The sequence below is a fragment of the Enhydra lutris genome, unplaced genomic scaffold (assembly GCF_002288905.1).
Source record: "Enhydra lutris kenyoni isolate GAN:26980312 unplaced genomic scaffold, ASM228890v2 scaffoldscaffold97, whole genome shotgun sequence".
Lineage (NCBI taxonomy): Eukaryota > Metazoa > Chordata > Mammalia > Carnivora > Mustelidae > Enhydra > Enhydra lutris.
The window spans coordinates 390,287-404,824 of record NW_019154181.1 but is presented as its reverse complement, the minus strand read 5'-3'; the positions used below and the strand labels follow the sequence as shown (position 1 = coordinate 404,824).

General features: G+C 54.8%; 1 protein-coding gene across 1 annotated transcript; it reads left to right on the top strand.

Annotated features, from left to right (window-relative positions):
- Positions 1-623: 623 nt before the first annotated feature.
- LOC111139257 (tumor necrosis factor receptor superfamily member 13B-like) lies at positions 624-14,261 on the top strand. Its single transcript, XM_022491482.1, has 5 exons — positions 624-761; positions 3,304-3,549; positions 12,635-12,811; positions 13,333-13,595; positions 13,699-14,261. The coding sequence occupies exons 1-4, from the start codon at positions 647-649 to the stop codon at positions 13,581-13,583; spliced, it is 789 nt and encodes a 262-aa protein (XP_022347190.1). The 5' UTR covers positions 624-646; the 3' UTR covers positions 13,584-13,595; positions 13,699-14,261.
- The last annotated feature ends 277 nt before the right edge of the window (positions 14,262-14,538 follow it).

Here is a 14,538-nt window from a genome sequence, read left to right as displayed (position 1 = left end):
TTTTCTTTTTACTCAGTTAATGAGCACCAACTCCGTCCTGGTTCTGAGAACCCAGGGTGAAAAAAAAGTTAAGAGTTCTTGCCTGCATGGTGCTCACAGTTAATCGGGGAGACAGTATCCAATAATCACACTTATAAAAATGAAGTGAAAACAGTGACAAATAAGGGGGCACATCACTGTTCACAAAAAGGGGCATGTCGTAATCCGAGAAGAGAATTGGGATTTCCTGAGGAAACAAAATTTTAACAGTGGTCTAAAGGATCAGGAGAAAATAACCAGTGGAGGAGCATTTTATGCAAAAAGAACAGCATTTTGTGCAAAGGTACTGTGGTAGAAAGAGGCACATTTAAGGGGGCAAAGAACAGGGCTGAGAAAGGCACAGATGTTGCGAGAGAGGGAGGCTCAGAACAGCCATATCACAAATGGGGAAACTGAGGCTCAAGGAAGTAAGATGGCTGCCGCAGGTCACCCAGCAAGTGCAGTTGGGGTTGGAAGCTAGCTTTGTCTGGTTCCCTCTGCTTGCTGAGACAGAGAGTAGGAATGTGAGTTGGAGTGGCTGTCTGGGTTCTGACCTGCAGCAGGATGCCTGCTGCCCTCAAGGTCTCATGCTCCTTGCCTCTCAGCTCCACAGGGCTTGTGAAGGGGGATGGCCATGGAGCTCTGCCCTGAAGAACAGTACTGGGATTCTCTGCTGAACATCTGCCTCTCCTGCAAACCTATTTGCAGCCATCAGTTTCCACGCACGTGTGCAGCATTCTGCAGTGAGTTCTGGGGCTCAAGTCCCATGGGCTGAATCACCCCCTTCCCCCACTGCCAGAGGTCCCTCAGTCCCCATTGCAGTTGGGTGGCTGAGAAGGAGGTCGTGAAAGGAGATGTACAATGTTGCATCCTTTTACCCCTCAGTCTTTCTGCTCTGGTCACACTGACCTCCTTGCAGCTTCTTGAACATGCTGTTTTTTCCTGCCTCAGGGTCTTTGCCTATGTTGTACCTTATGCTTGGAATGCATTTCCCTGTTAAGGTTCCTCAGCTCCCTCCTCAACCTTCAGGTCTGAGGCCAAATGTCAGAGGTCTTATCTGACTGCCCAATAAGAATGAGGACCTCCTTTGTCATTCTCTGTTCTGATTGTCTTTTGGAAGTTTTTATTATAGGAATTATCACAGAGAGGATAAAATAATAAATTCCTATCTACCCATTATTAGTGTTAAAATTTTTGCCTTTTTATTCCCCAGCCATTTTCTTGCTTGTGTATTTTATTTTAAAGATTGTATTTCTTTGAGAGAGGGTGAGAGAGCACAGAGGGAGTAGGAGAGAGAGAAGCAGACTCCCTGCTGAGCAGAGAGCCTGATGCAGGGCTCAATCTGAGGACCCTGGGATCATGATCTGAGCCAAAGGCAGACACTTAACTGACTGAGAGTATCTCCACTATCCATTAATGAAGTAGAATATCCACAAATCACTCCACAAATATTCATGGAACTCTCTAGCTTCTTGAAAATAGGAAACTGACATGATTCTTCAAGGGAGTTATCACCTAATGGAAGAAATAACTACATTTCAAATGAGAAAGATAAAGTATCATAAAATGCTACAGTTGGGAAAGACCACCTCTGGCTGATGGGCTGGGGGGCAGGGAAGTATTCTTGGAGTAAATGCCACCTGAGATAAATTGTTTAGAGTTTGTAGATGTGGCAGTCAGATGGGGCAGGGCAGGGCAACCCTGGAAGAAGGACCAGTGTGGGCAAAGGCATGGGGATGGAAAAACACAACAGGAAATATCAAGGCCCAGAAGGGAAGTTCATGAGGTTAGCAGTGAGGCTTGGTGGTCTGGGGAGCTCAGACACCACCTGCAACAGCCACACTGGGGGCCTGAGGAGGGAAGGAGGTCACACATAAAACCCTGGAAACACCACTGTCATCCTGTCAACTCTTTCTCATGAGTGGCAATGGCAGTGGTCCTATGTGGCTTAGTAGAACCCTGGGGCAGAGCCAGGGCAAGAAGAGATCACTGATCCCATCTGAATCTTCCCTGAGGTCCCAGTTTTATCATCTTCCTGGTCTTTTCCTCTACTCTTTTAAAGACATAAGAGTTGGTGTCTTTGTGTTGCAAAGAGGCACAAACGAATATTCTACTCAGACCTTCCATTAACCCAGCATTTACTTATTATGTGTCAGACACTGTGCCAGGAACTTCAAATCCTCATAGTAACTTTAAGAAATCAACCTTTGTCTTGGAAATGTGGGAACTGAGGCACAGAGAGGCTAAGACCCCACAACCTCAATGGGTAGACTAGGGATGCTCTCAAATCTGTTTGGCTTAAAGGCTATGTTCTTACCCTCTATCTTGCACTGCCTCTGAAATGTGCCCTTAAAATCCCCTATGTGAGTCACATTTTCATATAAATAGAATCTTATTTTAAAGACAAGGGAAGCTTGTCCTGTGAAAGTATAGATTTCTGTTACGCACTCAAAATTGCTCTCTTAACACAAGTATGGTTGGGCCTTAGTGTGCCTGGCTTCTGCTCCTTGGCACTGATGTCTAAGCTCTTATAATTCTCATTCATTAAGACAGAAGAAATGCTATTAGTGTGAGCTTTCCCATCTTTCTTCCAACCTCCTCCCTCAAGCTGCCAAGGTGGTTGCTGGCTTCCTCCTCCAATCCTTATGTTAATATGAACTATGTTTTTCCTTTATGAAGTTTGAAAAATGCAAGTAAAGAACTTATGTGATAATGTAATAACCTAGATTTCAATTTTAAAAGATAACTAGAAAATTCTTATATGTTTAGAAAATAAGGGGGTGCCTGGATGGCTCAGAGGGTTAAGCCTCTGCCTTCGGCTCAGATCATAATCTCAGGGTCTTGGGATCAAGCCCTGCATCGGGCTCTCTGCTCAGTGGGGAGCCTGTTTCCTCCTCTCTCTCTGCCTGCCTCTCTGCCTCCTTGTGATCTTTCTCTCTGTGTCAAATAATAAATAAAATCTTTTTTAAAAAAAGAAGAAAATAAGAAATGCACTTCCAAATGATCTATAGGTCAAAGAAGCAGTAATAATGAAAAGTAAAAATGTTGTAAATAGTATAGGAAAAATATACATATCAAAGTATATATTGCGGCTAAAATGGTACTTAGAGGACAATGGATAGCCTTTCATTTACATATTGGGAAAGGACTTGCATTACTCTGGAATTACCTTTGGGGATTTGAACTGTGATTTTTTTTTTTTAAACTGTGATGCCCTTGAAGGCCAGCTTCACAGGGCCTGCAGATCTCTATCATCTGATAACATCATTCATTTCTGCCCCCCAGAGTCACTCAGTTGCCGCAAGGAGGAAGACAGGTACTATGATCAGCTCCTGAAGGATTGCATCAGCTGTGCTTCTGTCTGTGGACGTCACCCCAAGCAGTGCACATACTTCTGTGAGAACAAGTTTAGGAGCCACGTGAACCTCCCACCAGAGCTCAAGAGACAGCGGTCTGGGGAAGCTGAAACCAGGTCAGATGACTTGGGAAGGTACCAGGGAACAGAGCACAGAAGCTCAGAGGCAGGCCCAGGTAAGCCCTCTGAGGTTGGCTTGATGGTGTCTGAGGGTCACAGTGGGTGGAAGGTCAGGTGCCAGGCCTAAATAAGGACGGTCTGCAAAGCAGGACGTCCAAAGTCCAGGCAAATGGCCAGAAGTCAGGGGAGGGTCATCACAGGATAGAAAAAAATTTAGGCCAAAATATTTAGAAGTCTGTGGGCCAGAAGAATGCAGAAGGAAAAGAAGGTGGACTTGCTGAGAGGTGTAAGTGAGTGCATGAGCAATGCTGAGCTGGGATTCAGGCCAAGTTGATGGGTCCCAAAGTTTACCCACTCTGCAGGAGCAAAAGACCCAGAGCAGCGTTCATGGGATTGTCACTTCCTGAGGGTAACCTGCTGCCTCTGGGACATGATTAGCTATTGCTGTTTGCAGCTCCCAGTCAAGCTTATCCCTGGAGGGCAGCAGGTGGAATCCGGGAGCCTCATGTTGGCTCCAGGGCTACATCCCAGGATGTGTGGATAGGGGTATGTAAGGACATGGTGGGGGGTCAGGGGGGTCAACAGGGCTGGTCATGCCTGAGCCCGTGGCATTCGCTATCCCACTCCTACCACAGCATAGCCAGGGACACCGCATGCCTTCCCAAGGGACTCCATGCCTTAATGACTGCGTGGCTGTGGTCTGAGTCTCCCCAGAGGTCTGGGGCTTTGGTCCATTCTCCTCTGACCCCTGGTGTGCTGGTGCGGTAGAGGCTGCACCTGGTGTGGACCAGAAGCAGGCAGTACCAGGGCCACACCCCTGGAAGGCCAGGTGGGGACCTGTTGGAGAGCATGGTCTGGGGGCGCCATGGGACCAGGCTGCCTCTGGCTGCTGCTGTGGTGGAGCTGGTGTGATCCCGACCACCTTGTGGGCTCCGAAATCCCGCCATCCCCTGCTAAGTCCGCATCCCTGCCAGACCTCCCCGCAACCCCACCCCAGCTCTTTCTGCAGTCCTTCCAGACTGTCATTCCTTCATCGGACACATAACTGTGAGGGTTTGCTGTGCGTAGGCAAGGTGGCAAAACCAGGTAAATCCTGTCCCTGACCCAACAGAAGCTGCAGTCTAATGATAGAGACAGACAATGCCTGACTTGGGCAAATGAGACGTTAATCTCAGTGTGTGGTGGCAACACAACCCAGCCAGGGGTGTGATGGGAGGCAAGGTAGACTAGGGTAATGGTGGAGGCCATGGAGCTGGTCCCGGGTTCCAGCCCCCACTAACTGTGTGATCTTGAGCAAGTTACTTAACCTGAGCCTTGATTCTATGCGAATGAGATCATATATCTTTATGGAGTTGTGAAGATTATAAGAGAACACTCGTCAGGGTCTGTGAGTACCCACCAAACCTACGTAACTGCTCGTGTCAAAGGAAACTGTGTGTAAGAGACAAGGTGGGGGAAGGGCTTTCCAGGCAGAGGGAACAGCATATACAGATGCTCTGAGGAGTTAGGTTGCTGTGCCATGAAGGGGGGACAAGAGCTTTGTGCTACAAGGCAAATCAGAGGAGACTGACACTAAGTCCCTGCGTCAGGGGCTCCTAGCCTCGGGAGGGACGTGGTGGTCACTCTGCCAAAGCAGGAGGGACCCCTCCCCCCCGAAAGTGTGAACACTTTGGCTGTTGAAATTGATGATACTACACACTGGCCAAGAGTGTACCCAGTAAGGCTGCAGTGACAATGGCCTGAAAGCAAGGGGAGGGAGCCTGCCTGGGGTTTCGTGGCCAGGGGCGAGAGGTCCCCGGTGCAGGGGGACATGCGTGGTTGGAATCTTCTAGAGGCTTGAGCCCCTGGACTTTCCAGTCAGCTTGCCCCATTGTGGGCCAGAGTGGGGAGCTCCAGGTCAACATTCGGAGTCTGGCTGTTAGCGCCAGGGAGATGCGCAGGGGTAAGCTAGGTGGAGGGAGTGTCTGTTTCTCCCTGAACAGATTTCTTGGAAAGGGGCAGTGGGCACCGGAGTCAGGGGCAGGGGGAGCAGCGGAGCATCCCGGGGCCCTGGGAGAGGATCAGATGCGCTGATGTGCTCCTGGAGGCAGAGGCAGCCACAGATGAGAGGGTACGGACTGGGCTGCAGGGGGATCCCCAGAGCCCCTGAAGGGTGGACACTGGCGAATGCAGCAGGGGCCCCTAGACCCTATTTCTGGCAACAAAGGAGGCCACTGATGACAAGGACCCAGATGGTCCTCAAGGGGCGGTGTCCGTGCACAGGCTGGGTGGGCTGCAAATGCCCTGGGTATGGACAGCCATGGAGGCAGCAAGCACAGCAGGGCTGCTCAGGTTCTAGGATGACCAGCACCAGGGGAGCCCTTCTGCAAATAATTCTAGAAGTGCATCCAGCAAAGCACATAGGGTTACAGAGAAACCAAGGATGCTGATATATGATTCTCAGTAGCATCTCGAAACATGAGATTGAAGTAAATATTAAATCAAAGGATTACCAAAGTATTGTGCAAACTGGAAGGTCGGGATGAATCTTGGAACTCTGTGGAAGCTTCAAATGGCATAACGGAGCGGTGGACTGGGGGACAGCGGACCTCCAGCCCCCAAAGAGGGCAGGCGGACAGCGCAGCTTGCGGGAGCGACTACGTGGGGTGCACAGATACCCCGCACTGTGCCATGGGCAAAGCCATGTTCCTGCTCCCACCACCCGGGGCTGTGGCCTCCGCGGACAGGGGAAGCAAAGACTGAACCTCAACAGGCCGTCAGTGAAGCTGAAAACATGCCTTTCTCAGCCAAGTCCACGGAGCCCCCAGATTCTATCCAGGGGCCTCCTGGGTCGCAGTTTAAGTGCTCCAGGTGTGTTGGGAACAGGGCCCCACCAAGCCTGCCGGCGCCTGGATCCAGGGAAGCTTCTGGACCACTTGTGCCTACCTGTCCCCACCTGTAACGATCATGACAGCACCGACCTCACGGGCTCCCCTGAGGCCTCAATGGCTCTGAGATTTGGAGGCACGGGGCCTCGTCAGTCGGGAAGAGCGGAAGGTGGGTCCCGTCCTGGGCTGGCCGTGTTAGCTTCCCGCAGCTGCTCTAACACCGTGCCACGAACTGGGAGCTTAAAACCACACAAATGTCCTCTCTCAGCATTCTAGAGGCCGGAAGGCTAATATCCAGAAGTAGGCAGGCCTGCGCTCCCCCCAAGGCTCTTGGGGAGGCTCTTTCCTTGTCCCATCCCGCTTCTGGTGACCCCAGGACCGCCTTAGTCTGTGGCGGGCACCCTCTGGTCTCTGCGTCCATCTTCGCACAGCCTCGCCGTGTGTCTGCCTTCTCTCCTTTTCCTATAAGGGTGCTTGTCACTGAATTTAGGGCCCATCCTAATCCAGATGATCTCTTTTTGAGATCCTTAACTTAAATACACAACGTTTTTTTTTTCTTCCCCCAAATAAGGTCATAGTTGCTGGTTATGAGGGGGCACTTCTTTGTGGGGAGGGAAGGAACCAGGGTCAAGGGAGGGAGAACCAGAAGGACCAAGAGCTCCAAGTTGGGTCTCCCCATGGGAGGGTGATACCAGCCTCGAGGGAAGCCAGGACCTCCACACAGGTCCAGACCTCTGGGGAGCATTTCACTAGAGAACTTGGATTTCATGGCCTTATGGGGTAGCAGCTATATTTCCAAGAACGGAAAAGATGCCCCGGGGACCCAGGAGGTGTGCACAGAAAAGGACTGAGAGGGAAATTCTATGGGTGGTGGAAGGGGGGGTCTGCCTCTGAGGGGTCAGAGAGGGTCCCCCAGACACACTGGAAAGGAGCAGTCAAGGAGGTCAGAGCAGAACCCAGAGGGCTTTATGTCCACAAAGGCAAATAAGGAAGAAAGTTCTGGAAGGAATAGGTCCCAGCACAGAGAAGGTTGCAGATGTCCAGCAGTTCTGGCCACAAAGAGGCCAGAGGACCCTCTGAAGGGCCATTTTCAGGTGTCCATAGGTGGAGGCAGTCCTGACCTGAGGAAATGGTGGGGGGCAGGGCAAGGAGCCCCTCTCTCACTGTTCCAGAGGCCAAGAAACCAGACCTCTCCCTCTCCGTCTAATGTGTACCATCCTTTATCAGGCCTTTAGCATCTCCTAGTCCGTTTTAACCTAATTCCACCAGATGGGAACACACAGAAGCAGAGTGGGGGTCCGGAGGCACAGGCTGCCCTCCAGGGCCCCCTGTGTTCACTGAGTGGCTTAGGACGCCACGGCCCGGAGCGCAGAGCCTCCCATGAAGGTCACAGGCAGGGGGACTGAAGGCAGAGGAGGTGGGGATATGCAGGACCCAGGGGGCAGCGGCACCCAGCATGGTGGCAGAACACCGAGCTTTGGGGTACAAGCACCCCAGGGAGAAAAGGCACAGGGTGGTCCCAGCAGGATCACGGGCTTGGCAAAATGGAAGCACAACAGGCATTTAAGGAAGAGATTCATGAACCTGCAGGTCATGTGTGCAGGGTGGGAAACAGCCGTGTTCTCACGGGGGGTCAGGTCCATAACAGCGGGCAGTCAGCATTTCGGGGTCGCAGAGGACCACACTTTTGTCTCAGGAGTTGCTCAAGGGTTCCTTATGTGTGGGACCTGAATATAGATAGGGTGGTCCTGAGGTTGGTCTTAAAAATCAGACTGAGGAGGGAAGGGAGGAACAGGTCATGGATGGAGGGGTCCCAGGGGCGGAACGGGGCTTCCTTTGTTAACCAGAGAGGCTTGAGCAAACAGAAAGGCTAGGGGACCTGACCCAGGGGCCAGGGAGAGGGAGGCTGAAGGGGAGCAGGGGTGAGGCTGGGAGGGAGTCATTCCCCCGTGCCCTGCTGCCCTTCCACCAGCAGGAGGGGGCACCGGGAAGAAGGGGGACTCCAGGATCCCAGACCCCGATGGGGGTGGGGAGTGGAGTAGGGGATGTCCCCCATCCTTTCCCAAACTCGACTCCCAAAACGGCAGCCAAGTGTCACACACACAAGCACACACAGACCCCACGGTGGGGGTGTCTATGGGAAAGGCCAACAGATACAGACATCTGCAGGCCCCCCAGTGCGGGAGAACTAGACTCACACGCACTGCAGGAAACCCCGTCTCAAGGTGGACATTCGGCCCGGGGCCGCCACACATCCCTCTGCCTCAAAGTGGCAAGTTATAACCCCGACCACCTGGCCAGCCTGAGCCTGAGCCGGGGACCGCAGCAGTCTGGGGAAGTTCTGTTTTTAGATATGAGATGTCTTTGAAGACAGTAAAACAAAAAACAAAAACAAAAACAAGTCTGGAAATAAACTGTCCCTGGACTGGGGCCAGCCTGGCTCCCAAGCCGCTAGAAGCCGTGTGCGCTGTCCTCTGGTGGTCGTTCTCAGGAACTGCACCTGCAGCGGCCGTCCCCAGGACTTGATCTTCAGGCAAGGGCAGAGAATGCAACCCTTTTTCTCGCAAAAACTTTTGACTGTGCCCCTTTGCTCCTGGGGTCAGCAGACAGAGAAGTACGGGGAAAGAACTCTCTGTCCTGAGAGGGCTAGGTCACCGAGGGCCAAAAGAAGGTGACTTCTGAGGTCGTGACCCAAGAGAACTTTGTGACTGGCCAAAGGAGAGCAGAGAAGGGCACACACATGCCTTCCACGCCCAGGAGACTTGATGCTCTCTGCTGCCAGACCCAATGCGGTGGCCCACATGGGTGGTGCAGAAGGCAGCAAGGGACAGCTGTCCCATCAGTGGGCCTGCCAGCAGCTGGGAACATATGACACCCCTCCCCCCCAACTTCCCCACCCCAACCTTGCCCCCACCCCGTCCCTCTGGTCGGCCTTTTACATGGCTCTTTGGACATGTGGGTGACCAGAGCAGCTTCAACTGTTTTCCTGTTTAAATAGATGACACACAAAAATCATTTAAAAAAAGAAGAAGAAGAACAGGAGGGACGCCTGAGTGGCTCAGTTGGTTAAACTTCCGACTCTTGATCTCAGCTCAGGTCTTGATGTCAGAGTGGTGAGATCGAGCCCCGTGTTGGGCTCCGCACTGAGCGTGGAACCGACTTCCCCCCTTTCCTTACCTAAGGCCCAGCTACAGCTCCTTACGTGGTTCACAGCACTGCTGGCATCCAAAGTGCACACCTCCCACTTTCCCTACGTATCTCCTGGGGTTCGGTCCATCTGAGGCCGACCCAGGCTTCTGCTGCTCTGAACAAGGCTCCAGGGACCATTTGTGTGTGTTTGGGTGGGATGTGGCCGGGAATTGAAGTCAGCAAATCCACAGACATCAGGAAAGTGTGTTTTCCACGTTGGTAGCTGGTTCCAGCCCTCAAACTTGTCTCCCCAAACGAGGTGCTCTTGTGAGTCAGGTGGGAGGGGACCCCTGTACTTTCAATCCGCTCTTCCCTTCCTGGGTCAGGGGCTCTGTAAAGCGTGTCCTGGAGGCTGGTCACCAGCACGAGCTGGTCCCCTTGCCCCCAGGAAGCCTCCGATCGCTGGTGGGGGCAGAGGGGCGAAGAGCAGCTGGGACAGCCCCTCCCCCACTCAGGAGCACAGTCCGGGTGTTTACTGTGGCCTCCGAAAGCTACCGAAAACTTAGTGGCCTACAAATAACCCCTTCATCATCTCGCTTGGTTCTGTGGGTTCCTGGGCTCAGCTGGGCAGGTCTGGCGTCTGCCTGGGGTGTTTGTGCAGCCTCAAACAGATGGGGGGCAGGGGCATGGGGGCTCTGATGCTGGGGTGGCCATGCCCCGCCCCTCCCTCAGTCTCAGGGCCCACCCTCCGCACGTGGCATCTCCATGGGGCCCTCCACTGCCCTCTCAGCTGGCCTTCTCACGCGGTGGCCGGGGGCTCCCAGGAGAGCAGAAGCAGGGGCTCCCCGGCCTTCAGAGGGTGCACATGGCTCTGCCGCCTCAGGGAGGCCCGGCCCTGCCCTGATGTGGGGGGCAGGCTGCGGGCAGGCGGCTCTGTGGGGACCATCCATGAATACTCACTGCCAGGTCTCGGTGGTAGAAATGGCACTGAGAACATCTGACTGCGCAGATGTTCGGACTCTGTCCTTGAGCCCGCGCAGCAGCTCATTGTTGCTTCGCACTCTGGTGGCTGGGTGTTGGGTCCCTGATGTGAATACAGACCACCGGCCTCTCCCCTGCGCACCCAGTGGGACGATGCTGTCATAGTGTCCCAGAGGCGAGTAGCAGCAGGTAGGCAGACAGAAAGACCTGGGAGCTGGGAAATGCGGAAGGTCGCCCAGCTCTGTCCTATGCCCTGTTCCTCTTGTCCCTGAGGGCCTCAGTCTCCAGATCTGCAGCACCTACATAGGGTGCCCACTGGGGGGCCCTTGTGGCTGGTATCTGCTCTTGCCATAGGACATAGGCTGGGATGGTACCAGAGCTGGATGGATACATGACCAGACAGGTAATCCTGTCCTGACCTGGGCTTTCCTCCAAGAGGGGGCCTTCCTGGGAAGCGTGCTTGGAGAGGCTTCCCCCTCCTCTGGGCCTCCCTGAGCTCCAGGGAAGGGACAAGGAGGACAGTGCCGCCCAGAGCACCCAGTCTCCCTCTGTAAATGCCTGGTCTCCCCCTATAAGTGTCAGGGGGCACCTGCCAGCCCTGTCACTTTACAAAACTCATGACTCTGAGGAGCGTGTCAGGAGCGGTGTCCTTGTCGCCTCCGTGTGGCCAGCCCTGAGCATTGGCCCCGAGTCCGTCACACCTGCTCCCAGGGACAGCTGTGACTGGGAACAGAGGGACTTTAAATCTGTTTTGTCACCTGCAAAATGGAGTGTCAAATGGGGCAGCCCCTGCAGAAGACAGTCTGGAGGGTCCTCAAAAAACCCAGAGAATTTCCACCTGACTGAGAGATTCCGCACCTAGGCTTACAGTGGAAAACCGAAAACATGCGTCCCCACAAAAACTTATCTGCAAACGTTCATGGCAGCCCTATTCACAACAGCAAATCGCGGCAACAGCCCAAACGTCCATGGGAAGAGGAACAGAGAAAGATGGGTTATGACCTTACAATGGAACATTCTCGGGCTGTAGAAAGGAGTGAAGTCCTGACACGCAGGACGGTGTGGAACAGCCCTGAAATCACACGCAGCTCAAGAAGCCGGACACATACTGTATGATTCCATTCACGGGAAAGATCCAGAATAGGCACATCCTAGAGACAAAGGGGAGAGCCGTGGTGCCAGGGGCTGGGGCAGGGGAGATGTGGAGTGACTGCTAGTGTGTGAGTACACAGTGGCGGAAACGTCTCCCAATCAGATGGCGGCGACGCTTGCATGACCTTGTGAATATACTCAAACCCACCGAGCTGCACCCTTTAGAATGAGGAATGTGATGGCATATGAGCTCTGTCTTATGATCTGAAGGCGGGGTAGTCCCTCCACCTCCACAGGAGCAGGGAATTAGAGGAGATGCTCCCGGAAGTGCTGCTGCCATATAAGGGCTCTGTGGGTGGTCCACATCTTCAGTACATCACATGCCGGGATCTACTCTGGCCCCTCTGTCCTTCCTAGGGCCTAGAGAGGGTCCTGATGCCAGGATCCAGGAGAAATGTCAAGGGCAACGCTTTGGTTCAGGGCTGAGTCTTCCTTCCGCATCCAAACCAGAGGCTCGAGGCCCTGAGAAGTGGCGTGACCAGCACCCCCGTTCCCCAGGGCCCCCCTGCTTTGCTATCCCAACCGCAGAAGCAACCGGACCGGTCTCCCTCTCCAAGCACGCTTCCCCAGGAAGGCCCCCTCTTGGAGGAAAGCCCAGGTCAGGACAGGATTATTGTCTGATCATGTATCTATCCAGCTCTGGTACTGTCCCAGCCCACGTCCTATGGTAAGAGCAGACGCCACAAGGGCCGCCCCAAAGGTGCCCAGCTCTGAGCTCTCAGGAGACAGGCCTACCAGCCTGGGGTCCAGGCGGCTGATTTCCTCCAAAGTCCAGAGAAGGGTCCACACCAGCCAAGCCTCAGGGTGAGGAAGGGAACTAGCTTCTCCAGGAGCCAGACAGATGGACAGCATGCTGGGGCTGGGGGCTCTGTCCGGGGGCATGTGGGTGGCCACGTGGCTTGCCTGGGCCCGGTGAGGGAAAAGAAAGAGGGGACACTTCAGAAAAGGGCCCTAGGCAGTGAAGGGCCTCTCCGGATCTCAGGGCCTCACATCTGTTTTGGGGCGCCCCCAGGGCTGAAGCTGAGCGCCGACCAGTTGGCCCTGGTCTACAGCACGCTGGGGCTCTGCCTGTGTGCAATCGTCTGCTGCTTCCTCCTGGCTGTGGCCTGCTTCCTCAAGAGGAGAGGGGACCAGTTCTCCTGCCAGCCCTCAGCGGCACCATGTCGGACCCAGGCCAAGTCCTCCAAGGGTGAGCGAGAAGTGGGCCGCACACTCCCACTGTTGTGGGACCCGCTGCGGGCTATCCCACTGTCCTGGCACTGGCCCTGTTTCCAAAGGGAGAGCGTGTTGCCGGCCCTTCCTGAGAAACCCTGGGGGGAACTTCCCTGTGGCACTTTTTCTGTCTTGGTGAAATCGGGTTCAACATCAAGACCAGAGATAGGGCACCTGAGGAAGGGTGGGTGTAGGGTGATGGCCAGGGGGGTTGGCAAGGGAGCATGGCTTCCGGGGCTGAAACCTGGAAGAGGCGGTCCCCCTGGGGGTTTGGTAAGAGGTGGGGGTGTGGGGGGAGGTCAGCCAACCTGTCCAGCAGAAGAGGAGCTGGCGCTGGCGCCAGGAGGGGGCGCTGCGCAAGGGGCGCGGACTGGCAGGGCAGTTTACCGTCTGCGGGAACCCTATAACCTGGCCGCCTGTCCCCTCGGTACAGGGCGGTAGAGGAGGAGTCGGGGCCAAGGCCAAAGCCAACGCCATCGCCCTCTCCCTGTCCCGCAGATCACTGGATGGAAGCTGGAAGCGCCGCGGGCTCGCCGCCAGAGCCGGTGGAGACGTGCAGCTTCTGCTTCCCGGAGCGCAGGCAGCCCACCCAGGAGAGCGCGGGCGCGTCCCCAACCCCCGACGCCGCGCCCTCGGGGAGGTGGGGGCGCCTCGGCCGGACCGCGACCGCACAGCCCTGCGCGCGCGCCCCAGATGGCGGCCTTGAGGTCCTGTGCGCGCCCGCCGAGGAGGGAGGCCCCACCGCGTGACACGGAGGAAGGGTGAGATGGAGAGAGGGGCAGGGGTGGAGAGAAGTGGAGAGGGAGGGAGAGAGGTGCCAGGGAAGGAGGCCTGTCATGTCTTTATCCCGTGTCTCCACTGCAGGTCACCGTCACCTACACACCTGCAGTGAAGCCATCCATGCCTGCTGGACAGAGTTCCCGAGAGCCCTTCTTTAGAAATAAAACCTTCCGCGGCTGCCCACTCCTCCCTATCCCTGCTTTTGGTCGTGTCTCCCCTGTGATGCCTCTGGACGTCCCACGTCTCCCGCTGCCTCCCCGGGCTCAGGGCTCCACCGCAAGGCGGCCGCCGGGTTTCCGAGGACCTGCCAGCTGAACGTCCCACCAGGCTCAAGACCCACCCAGCTTGCGGACCTGCGCCTGGTGGGAAGCGGAGGGTACACGGTGGGCGGGGAGTCTGCGGGAGCTTCCGTTTAAGAGCGAAAGCCAGAGTCGGGTGGTCCTCCTGCTGGAGGGCGGGGCTCCCCTGCATTTCTTTTACAAAATAGATTCTCCACCATGCCTCCTTAGGCTTGACGCAGCAGGGGAAAGCCGTGCGCCCTGTGTGTGCATGGGTTTGCACGTGTGTGTGAGTGTGAGTGTGGGTGTGTAGTGGGGCATGAGATAGACAGGACGGGACAGACTGAGCCCAGAGCCCGCAGCTGGTGTGAAAGCCCGAGGCTATCAGCCTGGCCCCCAACAGGAGCGGTTTCCTTTGCAGACACCTCTGGCCCCATCTAGCCACCAACCTGCACTCTTAAGAATCTTTATATGGACTCCCCTTTTCCTCTAGCCCTACTCTGACCTCATGTTAAATTTCATGCGTGTTAACAAGAAGCAGTCATATCTGAGCACCCACCCATTTGAGATGTTATATGTATTTTAGAGTTCTCTTTAGTAGCATCGAAATCCACATTTTAGTCGCACTTAAAATGCATAACGATCC

What these genes read in the sequence shown, in the direction of transcription:
- LOC111139257 (XM_022491482.1), top strand. Translation starts at nt 647, where the DNA reads ATGGCCATGGAGCTCTGCCCTGAAGAACAGTACTGGGATTCTCTGCTG. An exon ending in CACGTGTGCAGCATTCTGCA is followed by an intron (nt 762 to 3,303) that starts GTGAGTTCTGGG and finishes TCTGCCCCCCAG; the next exon opens with AGTCACTCAGTTGCCGCAAG. An exon ending in AAGCTCAGAGGCAGGCCCAG is followed by an intron (nt 3,550 to 12,634) that starts GTAAGCCCTCTG and finishes GGGCGCCCCCAG; the next exon opens with GGCTGAAGCTGAGCGCCGAC.